Genomic DNA, 12,903 nt, shown 5'->3' on the forward strand with positions numbered 1-12,903 from the left:
TAGTGACCATGTCTTTGCCATCAACCGCTGCCTTTAGGGCTGCCTGGTTCACCAGATTTTCAAGGTCAGCACCAGAGAAGCCCACGGTGCCTCGGGCAATAATATTGGCCTCGATAGCTGCAGAAATAACAAACAACATCCATGTGGTTATGAAAGGGCATTATAATGAACCTATTCCTCATTAGCAGATTCTAATTTCTCACTTGGATCCACTTTGATCTTCTTTAGGTACCAGTTGAGAATTTCTGTGCGTCCTTTCACATCTGGTTTGGGCACAGTCACTTGCATGTCAAAACGCCCTGGGCGAATCAGGGCACTGCAAGGGTAAAAAGAGATGATAAAGTGCAAGCATATAACTTGAAACACAGCCCGGAGGGTTTAGCTCTTTTTTGTTTGTATTGCCAATTACAACTGATAGAATGAAGACTGTAAACTTTGACATTTCTAAAATGTGAGCAGTGATATTTTCGCTGGGAATAAGAGGCAAAACATACTTATCTAAAGCCTCCGGGAAGTTGGTTGCCCCGATGATGATCACCCCTTCATTTGGTTTAAACCTACAAATTAAGATTTCAAAAATTTAAATGACTCTCATTTAAACCTCAAAAAATATACAGTACCATCATTATGCCACCCAAACCAATCACAAAATCTATCATTCTGTTTGTAATAACACACAACATTTAGCTTTTTGAGAAATCATTTTAGCCGACTTGCTTCCTGAACATTCATAAATGTGAGTTTTGATTTTACAGATTACCCATCCATCTCAGCAAGAAGCTGGTTGATCGTCTGTCTGGAGTAAGGGTGCATAGGAGATTCTATCCTTTTCCCACCCACGCTGTCCAGTTCATCGATGAAAATCACACAGGGAGCGTTGGCTTTGGCCTCCCCTTAAGAAAAGCAGTCACCCAAAAACAAACATATCAAGCAATCAACTTTAAACTCTAAATTAACTAATACAAAAAAAAAAAAAAAAAAGGATGCTAATAACTTTTTTTTTTTTAATAAACGCACTGAAGAGATTCCTGATGCGACTCGCTCCCACTCCAACGAACATTTCGTCAAACTCTGAGCCGGAGGCATAATAAAACGGTACGTCTGCCTCTCCTGCCACTGCTCTGGCCAGCAGGGTCTTTCCAGTCCCTGGAGGGCCCACAAGTAAAACTCCTAAATTAAAGAGAGAGGAGAAAATGAGTTTTGAAAGAGTAATGCCAGAGGTCACTGTGAATGTGCCACTGTGAAAAATAACCCACCTTTAGGCAGCTTTCCTCCCAAAGCTGTGAACTTTTGTGGGTTTTTAAGGAACTCCACCACTTCCTGCAGCTCATTCTTAGCTTCTTCGACCCCTTTCACATGCTCAAATGTCACATTTTTCATCTGCACAGGGTCCACGGCTGAGTCCAGGCCTGATGTGGTTCGGAACCGCACTGTCCAAAATGATTAGATTAAAGTTCGAAATCATGCGGCATGTCATGGTTAATCAACTCACACAGACAAACACATTACATGTTAGCCACATCACACAGCAGCACCACTGCAAATGGTTTAGTTGGAACAAGCTTGCTTAGCTTGCAAGTGTTTAGCTCTACTGTTAATATTTTAACTGATTATTAAAATATTAGTACTTTGGAGGCAAATTATTTTGAAACTAAGATCCAGTGTTTGGAGGGAAAGGGGGCCTTTACCCGATATGAAAGGTGTCTTCGAGATGCCATACAGCCCAACGAGAAGCAGCACCAGCAGGATTAGACGAGTCCTCCTAAGTGAGTCTGACGGTCAAACAAGAACATCAGCACAGTTTAATTCTGTATAATGATACCGAGTCTAGGTGTGTTTGTACTGAAACTTGCCTTGAGTTCGCTGTGTCAGGGCTTGAGCTTTCAGGAAACCCTCAGCGAAGCCCCTCTTGAACGCATCCTGCTGTCCATCAGGTATGTTCTTGTTCTTCACCATGCTGTCTAGACTTTCAACTTCTATCCCCTTGTCACGTGTGAGAAACCCCTGCAGTCCAAAGCAAGTCTGGTCAGTACTGCAATCTAAAAGCCTGCATCACTGTTACTCTTGCAAGAACCACCAGAGCCACAGGTTTTACAACTACAGGGACAAGATCAGCAAACCTCTTTCTAATATATATATAAAAAAATATTTCTTTGGTCATCAAGTTAAATTACAAGTCTGCAGGTGTCACAGACTAAACAGATATAAGCTGTCACACATTCCTCAAGTTTTGTGACTGTAAAAGGCAGGCTGTTTTTCATACTCGCTGTGCATTTTATCATGCACATTGATGACAGAAAGTATTAAAAATGTTATACACGTCCATAACATAAGGATTTGGCAATACATGCCAACCTTGTGAATAAACATGTACCTTCATAAAAGATGGCGTGAACCCTTCAGAGTCGGCAGGCCGTTCGAAAGCTGACTGCAGTCGTCTTGTTTTGCTCCTTAAAGTTTTAAAACCTCTGGTCTGAACCAACGCTGAAATAAATCATGCAGACATAAACATAGTAAAGTCATCAGCAACTTTATCAAAAACAGAGTCCAGTAAAATAGCTCTTATCAGTTATGTCAATGGGATGAACAAAATACAGGAAATACTTATAGATCTGAGCTCAGCCATAAACATCACTTAGAATTAACGCCTTTATAACAATTTCAAATAAACGTTTAAAAAGTTCCAGCAGGAGAGCTTGTATAGACGTTTCACAAGTGTATCTAATAAATTGGTCAGTGAGTGTAAATGTATATGTTGTTACAGCTAGAAGTACAACGCAAATGTAAGATATGCTTGCAATGACCCTGTCAGTAATGTCAGCCTGTCTTGCTTTCACATAAACATACAAACCAACTCAGATCATTTATTTGTTGTAACTCAATATGAAGTTAGAGTCTTTCATAAAATTATTGAACTACTTTGTAATCCATGGTTACCTGGCCGGTACTGGAGATCTGTACAGACAGACTGAAGTGGTGAAGGGTGCAGCCTTGAAAACACCGGTGTCGGCACGCGACTCCATGAGAAGCCTGGGGAGAGAGAACAAAGTATAAGTGTCGTTTAAATCATGAGGTAACTGCAGGGCAAACTGGCAGCAGATGCCTTACTGTCTCATTAAGGCCTCAGTCACACAAGCTTAGAGACCAGCTGGCAGTCATTTGGCAACTACTGGTCATAAGAGAAAAGTGTGCATTCATCAAAATGTTGCAAGTGGTTGCTGGCAGTCACCAGGCTTAGAGACCAGTCAGTGAGAAACCTGTAACCACAGAGGCTCACTTCCTTTAAGCAAGGGGGAAAAAATGCATTCCATGTTTGGCTGGCAAGTGGTTGCTGGAGATTGATGGGTGGGAAATTGGTTGCAAAGACATATATGGTGCTGCACGAAAAAGGTTCTTTTGACTGCTTCGGTCACTAACAGGCTGCACAGTTGCTCAAAGTTTGCCTGGAAGATGAACTAAAAGTGATGGCACCAATCTGCTAGAAACCCAAGCATGAAGGTTTCTGATGCAACCGATTTCACCAGGGGAAAGTACATTTTTCCCTCGCAACCTGAAATTGCAATAGGGTTGCTAACTGGTTTGTCGGCCTGTGTGACAATCATTTAGTAGCTACACTAATCAATCTGATGTGAGATAGAGATATATTGAGATACATCTTCCTCACCATGCTTATTGTGGAAAAAGGAATGTGTGGAGAGATGCGAGGTCCTCCAGGCCGTCTGACCACCAAATGCAAGTGGTGCTTCCTGTGGGCTCAAGTGTGGCAACACACGAGTCACCAGCTCATCCAGCTGCTGCGTTCCCAGATCTGATAAACCCAGCTCCCGTAAATTCCACACAGACTGTAAACAAACAAAGTACATAGCTTTTTTTAATAACATTGAGCATGCAATGTTTTCGTTATTGCTCAGAACATTAAAGCAAGTGTCAGGATATGCACTTGTACAGCGAGTACCTCGGCACAGTGTAGTTCTGGGTCTGCAGCACGCTCCTTATGTTTTCTTGATTTGCAGGAGGCACTGCTGCTGCTCCCCACTGAGCTTTTCAGAGAGTGGAGGACGTTGATGAGGTGACTCAGGGGTACAGTCACCTGTGGTCATTGCAATCAGTTGGTGAATGACTAGCACGTTGTGAATATCAAAAGATACACTTACAAGCTGAAGGCTGCTCATATTGAGACTGGTGACGATGTAGACAGATTACGTTAACTAGCCGGTGTTGCAAAGTTGGATGGCATAAACAAACACAAACATAGCTACATATAGGCGATTGACAGATTAATTAATGACACATCGCTCAATGACGCAGTTTACTATTTGACACACAACTAAGGACACAGCGGAGACTGGGAAACTATCATTAACGCGCTAGCCAAAACTTCTCTCAACGACCCACGTTGCTTATTTTACTTTAACTACGGGAAAACAGCAGATAACTGGTGTGGCAACTTGTCCACCGATGTAAATGCACAGTTCAAAATAAACTACAACGAAAGACAGCAGGGGGAGTCATACAAACATGCTAAGGTTAAGCTAGCTTACTAGCACGTTCAAGTGAACCAAAAGAACAAGAGCGCTACTATTAGCTTGAGCTAACTTATCCTGCTTTCTTACCTGAGGCTGGACCGTCGTTGACAAGGAAAACATATTTAATTGTCACCTGTGCAAGACCCCAGTTAAGCTATATGCAAGTTATATGACTGTCCCTGAGAGTTAAAGGTCCGTGTTTGCGGCAAGAAGTGACAGCGGAAAATAACCCGGATATGACCTCCACCATGTTGTGACAAATTTTGTATCCCGGTCGAAATTTGACTCCCTTTTGTGGTCACGCTAAAGTACCTATTTATTTATTTTTAAAGAAATGTCCACATTGTTTTGCCCAATCTTGAGATGGAAATGAATCAAGCATAACTTTCAACCACTAAAACTGATTTATCTGTTCCGGAATGAAAGCATATAACTGTAAAAAAAACAAAACAAAAGACATAATAGTAATACGCATAAAAGTAAACGCACTTTACGGGGTTTTTTCAGCTTTTGTAAAAAAGTAATTTTGAAAATTCGTGGATAATAACAATAACATATTTCAGCTTTTTTTTTTTTTTAAATAGCTTGCACATTCTGGTGGATTAACCGCTACAGAAAAATACAAAAATATTTTAGTAACTACTCACCCTGATAAATAGAAATAAGAAAACACTCTTGGAAAAAACTCACAGCCTCTCAAATAAGCATCAACATCATTAAAAATTTGATTGTTCTAAGAATGTCTTTATTATATTTGCAATGTGCTTCATATGCTCATATTTTACAACTGTAAGCATTATCCTTACGTAAACCAAACAGTATTCTTCATTGTCTACTTAAAACTGGCAAGAAACAAGAATGTTTATATAGATATGTGGACTGTCTGCACTCTTCTCAGTTGTTTTTTTGTTTTTTGGTTACTATAGCAGTAAAGCTATAAAATAAATAGTCTGACACAAAAATAATAATGTTTCTCACATCAAGTGTGTTTTTGACTTTAAAAGAAACTCTCCTAAAATATGTATCTATTCAAGACAACACATATAAAAGACCAATGTCCTTGTAATTACATTACAGTACATGTAATGGAACACTCTAGTTTGAGGGGAAAAACTAATTAAAATATAAAATGTACAATAAATAACTGGGAATGAGAATCTCTAAAACTCTTTATCGCTTGAAGTCTACAGCTATTGCATGACAATGAACCGTGAATTAACTTCACAAGTTATGCAAAGGTTCTGGAAATCTCCTCGTCATATATAAGATCACCACCTCATGACAGACTAACTGGAGCAAAGAAACTGGGCCAGCACTGGTGATGCATAAATCAAACCCTTTTCTTAAATACCTCAAAAGTCTGCTTCAAGTTAAAACGCTACACTACATCGCCAAGTTTCCAACCATCCGTTCATCTAAAACAGCCTTTTAAATTTCTACCGATGCCTCATTGCACTCTGCATCTGATTTTAGCTCAAGAAAGCCACAAAACCCCCAAAAAGTGCATCGTTTTCATCCACAGTTCATCTTCTTTGATCGATGTTGATAGTTACCAGTAGTAGTAATAGACAATTCACGGTATGTTGCTGTGAGGAGAAAAGCAGAAACTGAATTTTAGTTGTGTTTCATTGTGGTCATAAAACAAGAAGAGTCATCCCTCACAACAAACCCAAATTATCTCCAAGAGACTTTTTCTCACCTTCTCTTTCGTTGTAAGTAAAGGTGGACAAGCCAGTGGGTGATAAGAGGCCAGAGTGCGGTGAACACGACTGTGAGTGGGGAGAAGTCACAAGGCCACCACGATGGTCTCAGGAACTTAAAAGAAAAATCAGAAATAAAAAAACAAGAGGGATAAAGGCACTCTGATTTCCCAGTGGAACTGAAAAAAGCCTCTAACTTCCACTTTGAAACAGTTCAGAGAGCACAAGGACTGCTAAAACACTGTTTTAATACAACATAGTGACATCAGCAGGTTTTTATGACAACACACTGATCTCTGACCTTTGACCTATGACCTTGAAATTGCGTATTTTATTATCTTTGCACAGAATTGGCTGAAATCTTTGATTTCTGTGGACTGTGAAAACTTGAGATATTATGATATATTCACATGTGTGAAACTTTCTGGCATCATTGTGAGGTCGTAGGGCACTGTATTGAAAAAACAAAAAGTGCTGTACAGCTCTGTCCATTCACCTTCATATCATATATTACTCACTATGGTTTACTGAATTGTTTTATTCAACGTTAACTTTAACCACGGGCACTAACAACGAAGGCTAAGGTCAAATGTTTAGCAAACCGAGGTACTCATGTCCTCAAGGCCTCGTATATTGTTGTGAAGTTTGAAGATGATTTATTAAAACAATGCAGGTAATATAAAGTTTTTACTGATTTTCACATTTTGTGTGACTTTGAGCTTGACCTGATTTTCACCAAAATTAAATCAGCTCGAGCTGTTACTGCTATCGACTGTCACACAAAATTTGAACATGATATGCTGAAAACTATGGATGCTAGAGTGCTAACAAACAAACAGACAGGCAAACAAACCACTCTTCAGGGAGAGTATAATAACAGGTCATGCTTCATAGCTGAGAGCAAAAGAGCTTTTTAATGAGCACCTGTCTTGGTACAGTTACAGAGTCCCCCCGCCTTGGCAAAGATGATCTTGACTGAAAGAAAAGAAAACATGAAAATTTAAAAAAAAATGTTAAAGAAAACATCCTTAGAATCAGTGATTGTCTTGAAGGGAATGAAAATAAAATCAATTTAGAATTTGTCGATTTTAATTTAATTTTTTATGACTTAAAAAAGAGAAAAACTGTGACAAAAAGTTCCTTAATTGCACCTAAACAAGTGGCCACATGTCTGGTTGTTCACCTGTGACTTGGTCAGCTCCTCCAGAGCATGCAGCCTGTACAGCACATTGGCCATGTCGCACTGCAGTCTCAGCATAGCAGTGGCTATTTGCTCATTGATGCTTCCCCTGGTAACACTGCCAGGATGCAGTCTGCTCGGTGACACACAGCAGCAGGTGGCATTTACGCTCACACATGGCTCAGCGCTGCAGGTAGCCCTCGGTAACTGAGAACCTGGAAGGAGAACCAGAATACATACAGACTTTATGGAATGGTAGGGAGGGTATCTCATTTATTTAAATGCTCAGGAGAATAAACGGGGGAATACATTGTGAGAGACTGCTAAATCGGGGATTCAGCATCATCTGCAGTAATCTCACCTCTCCCTGTTCTTGACAAGGAGCTGTTGTGTTTTCTTGGACTAATCCCTTCTTTAACATCTCCTGTGAGGACATGATCTTCTCCATCTATCAGGGTGGTGTTGCTCTCAAACCAGACATCCCTTTGCTTCATCGAGCCAGCTCCTGATCCCTGTGAGAGGCCTTTGGACGTGGACAGCCGCTTAGCAGGAAAATGAAGAGCATCATCACACTTTGTATGGACGAAATATGAATAGCTCATGCGATGGACTATTTTTATTTGGAAAGCATGTTTCGCACCACACCTCATCCGTGGCTAGGTGCTCCATGGAGTCACAGAACTCTTCATTATCTGAGTCAGTGGATCGGTGGTTCTTCTCAAGAATAGCATCGTTATGATCTAAGGCACAAAAAAAGAAAGAGAAGAGCATGTCCAGCATTGTAAATTGTGCCTAAAACCTACATTTTTAAATTACAGGCTAAAGAGAACTATACTGTACAATTTGACAGCAATTTACAGATGATGTCTTATCAGATATTTTGGTTTTCCATATCCAGCATGCAATCCAATACAGAATGTTAGCATTTCTATGTAATCTTACCAGTCAGATGTCCATTAACATGCATGTATGGGTTATACTGTACACTGGGCTCTAAGGTACATGCCAGCTCTTCCTCCTCCACATCGCTGTTGAGGGAGCTGTGCGTCCCGTTGGTGAAGGAGGACACACTGGGCTCCACACTGCTGCAGGAGCCTTTAGTGTCAGACAACCTCCACCTCTTGTCCTCCACCATTAACAGCCGTGGGTCAGGACTCCAGTCTGACATAACACAAAGACATGGACTATGGGAAAGAATTATGAAAATACTTTTTCTTTATCTGATAGAAATGCTGTGTATTATTTATACGTTTTTCCTTATTTTCTGTGATATGTAATAATAATGGATTGCATTTATATAGCGCTTTTCGGGACCCTCAAAGCGCTTTACAATTCCACTGGTGAATGGCCTGGCCGGTGGCCTGTATTTGTACAGCGCTTTACTAATCCCCAAGGACCCCAAAGTGTGAAGGCAAGCTACAGTTGTAGCCACAGCTGCCCTGGGGCAGACTGACAGAGGTGAGGCTGCCATATCGTGCCATCGGCCCCTCTGGCCATCACCAGTAGGCGGTAGGTGAAGTTACTTTCCCAAGGACACAACGACCGAGACTGTCCGAGCCGGGGCTCAAACCGGCAACCTTCCAATTACAAGACGAACTGCCAACTCTTGAGCCACGATCGGCCCACATATATACCTACTGTGACAATGGTGGGTAATCATATTAACACCAAAAATGTCTTAATATGATCAGTACAAACCTCCGCTCACTTCATGGTGTTTATGAAGGGCAGCCAATCAGAAAACGTTGACTTACAGTGAAGGGGATGGGAGATATAATGGTTTCAGACTGAGGGTTACACCGAGGCACGCAATAAATATTATGTAGATCTGTGAATCGTGCAAAGCTATTATAACCTAGTCGTCTTGAGTTTAAAACTAAAAATATGGAACTGGAAAAATCCCATCCACGTGTGTCTTGCATCCTTTAAATATTCAACATTTCATGATTTTTTTGTATTTTTCCTGGAAAGAAAAGGGGGAAAAAATTCCCAAAAAATCTCAGCTAATGGTTTTATCTAATACTTGGCAAAAAGGGTTTATGGGATCCCAAAGAGAAGACTTAATAGCTGCACTGATTTCCTGCTAAACTCATTAAAACAGGCAAACACATAAGGAAAGTTAGGAGAGAAGCAATTATTTGGCTGTATGTTGCCTCTACAACAACACAAACCAGCACCTCTGTCAGCCCATGACCCAAACTACACTGTACCTCTTTCCTCCTCCTTGTCTTCATGGTCCGCATTGTGTCCTTCATCCCCATTTTCCTCTTCCTCACTTCTCCTCCATTCACTACTTCCCTCATTTCTCTCCACGCCACTATTCTCCTCGCTACTGACACTCAAGCCTCGAGCACTGTTGTCGTTTTCGTTTTCGTGGAGGTTCTGAATATCATCCCACAGATCCCCATACCCTGAACAGTGAGGGAAATGCTGTTGATTAATTCAAAAATTGCATATAGATGCACAGCAAAAATCTGCACAACAGAAAAGCCACACAGGAAACTTGACATCACTTCACGGGGTCTGCACACTGTAACAACGCCACAATGCGAGCCAACAGACCAACACGCCTTACCACAGCACATACTAGACATGACAAAAAAGCACAAGAAAATCTGCTCTAATTTTTTATTTTTTTACAGCTCATACAGCTTAATGCAGAGACGATTTTCACTCAGCTGCAACAGCAATGAAAGCAACGTAACTAAACTAAAAAACTCTATCAAGTCTACAGCCATCGCAAACACCAAGGACTTGCCTTCCATTGTTGGCTTCTTAAAAGGTTTAACCAGCTCATCTAGGGATAAAAAAAACATGTAAGACATGCATTAAGAAAAAAAAAGATCACCATATCACCCCATCTGAGCAGCGCTGCTATCACCTGCAGGCTACTGTGTTTTCATTTCCTTTGACGTGCCTTCACATGTGGACTAAAAGCCACACGAAACCCCTCAAAACATTTACAGTCACTTAGCAACAGGGTCATTACAATGTTTAGCAGATAGATGAGTGTTTCAAAATCAATACTGGGAAAATGAGAGAGAGCACCATCACAAATTTTTGATATGACATTAACAGAAACTTGTTCGTTATTTGGCTTTCAGTACATATCACATTGAAGTTGGATGAAAATGTATTTAGATTTAATCTCTGTGAAAGCTCTTGTTTTAAAGAAAATCAAGTGTGTGTGTATGAGAAGCTGTAAACTAAATATATGCCTAATATATGCAAAACGTTGGTTTCTACAGGCCTCCAAATCTGCTGTCAGAGGCCGACAGCCAAACATTTTAGGGACTGCAAGCATCCATCACTTTATATGAACTTTAATTGATAGTCCACAGTCACGGAGCCGCCAAACCAGACACTTACCTTAAAGATGTGAAGGATCCAGCTCAACTAGTTTTCTAGATAACGGAATTTGACTGAATTTATTTATTTTGCAAAATTTGATGAATTGAGATGGAATGCCGTCATGTCATGACACCATACTGATCAGAAACACGACAACTTGAGAATACTCCATAGGCATGTTTCCAGGCTTGCTTTACCCGCATGTTGTGCAAAGGGCCTGGTGAAGGGTCTCCTGTCCACCTCATTTTCTTCAGCCTCCTCTCCCTCTACCTCTGCGTAGAAATTTCCCAGCATCTGTACCAGGTCAGACACATCTTCTGAAATTGGCACAGTCTCCAGAATCTGAAAACACACATACAAATTTGATAAATCAACAGAAAGGCTCTTTTGATTCGGGAGCATTATGGTACAAATGCATGCAAGTTGAGGCAAACAACAGTGCCAATAAGATACTTTACATTTTGCAAGAGAAGAGTTGTTTAACACATCCCTCGACTAAATGCCCGCGCTTTTCTGAGCACGCCAAGTCATTTATTCAAAGCATGATGCCACGAGTGTTTATTATTCTGCGTGCTGCTTCTATTCAGCCCCAGTTTTGCCTGAAAGGACTTACCAGCTGGATGTTCTCAATATAACTCTTCATGGCTTCCTCCTTTGTCATATTTCCTAAAGAGCTCCATGCATCCCTGAGAACACAAAGTCATAGTTCAAAATCAACTGAGGCTGTGAAGTTGAAGTATTTTCTGTGTTTGTGCAACAGTATACGGGGGAGAACTAAGTGCATTTGGCTCCATAGTAAAATAGCCATGCAGTGGCCATACGTGCCACAGGGGAGGGACCCCGATAGTAAAAACTAGTTGGGGTATTATGGGTCCATATTAGAAATGCATATACCATTTAGCTTTTCCATGGGTGTCCCAGAAGCCGGTTGGTCTGGAAATGTTGCACGGCCCCATAGTGGCCTGCTTATGGTAACTGTAGAACATCAGCATCATGTCATCAGATGGCTGAAAAGTACCTAAAAAAATAAGGAAACAACAGAAAGGCAAGCTCAGGCTTTGTGTGCAGTAAACCAGTAACACACAATGTGGCAAAGATGCATGAAGTGTCTGATTCGGTTAATCAGCTCTCATCCCTGTAGCAGCTTTGGGGTCAGCCAAGTGTGAGTGACAGCTCTTAAGTGCAACACATGTAGGTCAATCACACAGAGGGAACAAACAAGCCCAGTGAGGACAGATTTTACACTCCACAGCTGATCATTGAGCACTCGAGTTCAACCATTTTCTACTTATTTTCCCACACGGGCTCTATGGCAGATTTTAATAAGTCATCACCTTCTTCGGGCAAACTCCGGACCACTTTAACTGCCGCAGCAAATTTCGCCTCCAGGCTGTGCTTGTCCTCCTCCTGCGCCATGCCGAGTCCACTGAAGGATGACATGAAGGAGTCCTCACATCTTGAGCAAGAAATTGAAGCAATTAATGAAAAAAAAAAATCAGAAAGAGCTGAAGGGAGGGGGTGACACAGTTTGTTCACCACTGCACCTTGCTGGCACCTGTCCTGTATTTGTAAAAGGCCAGCTGCTTTCTCTCTAATCTGGGATTTTGAGATGAAATTGTTCTATAAAATTACCCTCGTCGTTTTTTTTCGTTCAGCGATAACAGACTATATTCTCCGAGTGAAATGCATTTTTCTGTGGTTCATTTGCTCACTCACCATCAAGTTCACATTGGCCGGTAAGATAATTATTTCATTAGCCCGGTGTCTGTCTGCAATATGCAGCAAAAAAGCCAATCTGCTCCGGTCAAGGATGAGCCAAACACGCAACGTTTGAGCCTTAAACACGTCTGGGTGATGTAGTTTTATTCAGTAAAAAAAACTGCAGATAGTAGTGCACATCTCAACGCTTAAGCATTCAAATCCCACAAACCTCTCTGAGCGGAGCTTTAAACCGAAGTGGTGAGTGGGAAATGTAGGAATCTGCGTCTAGGTCTCTTTTTTGTCCAGGCAGCAAAAGAAAATAGTTCTCTTTCTCTTTTCTTAAAATTAAACTAAACCTATAAAGGATATTGTCAATGCTGATGATTCAATAAGACACGTTCTGTTATTTTGTAAACACATCAGATTAGAGTTTTATAGCGCCTAT

The 12,903-nt window shown here is 41.0% G+C and overlaps 2 protein-coding genes across 4 annotated transcripts in view; both read right to left on the reverse strand.

Moving 5' to 3' along the window:
• Window positions 1–4,925, reverse strand: part of yme1l1b (YME1-like 1b) — a 6,452-nt gene extending 1,527 nt beyond the window's left edge. Inside the window, exons 1-13 of the mRNA XM_026150120.1 lie at window positions 4,614–4,925; window positions 3,956–4,090; window positions 3,665–3,842; window positions 2,938–3,030; window positions 2,375–2,484; window positions 1,854–2,004; window positions 1,689–1,772; window positions 1,257–1,430; window positions 1,018–1,170; window positions 761–893; window positions 495–557; window positions 204–316; window positions 1–117 (exon numbers count right to left, since the gene is read on the reverse strand). The exon at window positions 1–117 is cut by the window's left edge and continues 39 nt beyond it. Coding sequence (XP_026005905.1) covers window positions 1–117; window positions 204–316; window positions 495–557; window positions 761–893; window positions 1,018–1,170; window positions 1,257–1,430; window positions 1,689–1,772; window positions 1,854–2,004; window positions 2,375–2,484; window positions 2,938–3,030; window positions 3,665–3,842; window positions 3,956–4,090; window positions 4,614–4,646 — 1,537 coding nt within the window. The 5' untranslated portion in view covers window positions 4,647–4,925. The remainder of the gene's footprint in view (window positions 118–203; window positions 317–494; window positions 558–760; window positions 894–1,017; window positions 1,171–1,256; window positions 1,431–1,688; window positions 1,773–1,853; window positions 2,005–2,374; window positions 2,485–2,937; window positions 3,031–3,664; window positions 3,843–3,955; window positions 4,091–4,613) is intronic.
• A 317-nt stretch (window positions 4,926–5,242) lies between these two features.
• On the reverse strand, window positions 5,243–12,731 carry LOC113010105 (acyl-CoA-binding domain-containing protein 5-B-like). 3 transcript variants are annotated; one of them, XM_026148966.1, is made up of 14 exons: window positions 12,474–12,728; window positions 12,092–12,183; window positions 11,652–11,775; window positions 11,371–11,443; window positions 10,955–11,099; window positions 10,165–10,203; window positions 9,617–9,817; window positions 8,349–8,567; window positions 8,052–8,146; window positions 7,768–7,948; window positions 7,410–7,621; window positions 7,151–7,201; window positions 6,226–6,341; window positions 5,243–6,112 (listed from the first exon to the last, which is right to left on the reverse strand). In XM_026148966.1, the coding sequence occupies exons 2-14, from the start codon at window positions 12,171–12,173 to the stop codon at window positions 6,100–6,102; spliced, it is 1,551 nt and encodes a 516-aa protein (XP_026004751.1). In that variant the 5' UTR covers window positions 12,174–12,183; window positions 12,474–12,728; the 3' UTR covers window positions 5,243–6,099. The 3 variants fall into 3 exon arrangements, with proteins under 3 accessions (XP_026004751.1, XP_026004750.1, XP_026004752.1); XM_026148965.1 differs by having other exon boundaries at window positions 12,092–12,213; window positions 12,474–12,727; XM_026148967.1 differs by lacking the exons at window positions 9,617–9,817; window positions 10,165–10,203 and having other exon boundaries at window positions 12,092–12,213; window positions 12,474–12,731.
• Between the last annotated feature and the right edge of the window lie 172 nt (window positions 12,732–12,903).

Source organism: Astatotilapia calliptera, chromosome 18 (assembly GCF_900246225.1).
Source record: "Astatotilapia calliptera chromosome 18, fAstCal1.2, whole genome shotgun sequence".
Lineage (NCBI taxonomy): Eukaryota > Metazoa > Chordata > Actinopteri > Cichliformes > Cichlidae > Astatotilapia > Astatotilapia calliptera.

Coding starts and splice junctions, on each gene's coding strand:
- LOC113010105 (XM_026148965.1), bottom strand. CDS start 12,197: ATGTCATCCTTCAGTGGACTCGGCATGGCGCAGGAGGAGGACAAGCAC. Junction 7,949..8,051: donor AGCACCTAGCCACGGATGAG/GTGTGGTGCGAA, acceptor TTTCCTGCTAAG/CGGCTGTCCACGTCCAAAGG. Junction 6,342..7,150: donor CTGTAACTGTACCAAGACAG/GTGCTCATTAAA, acceptor TTTTCTTTTAAG/TTCCTGAGACCATCGTGGTG.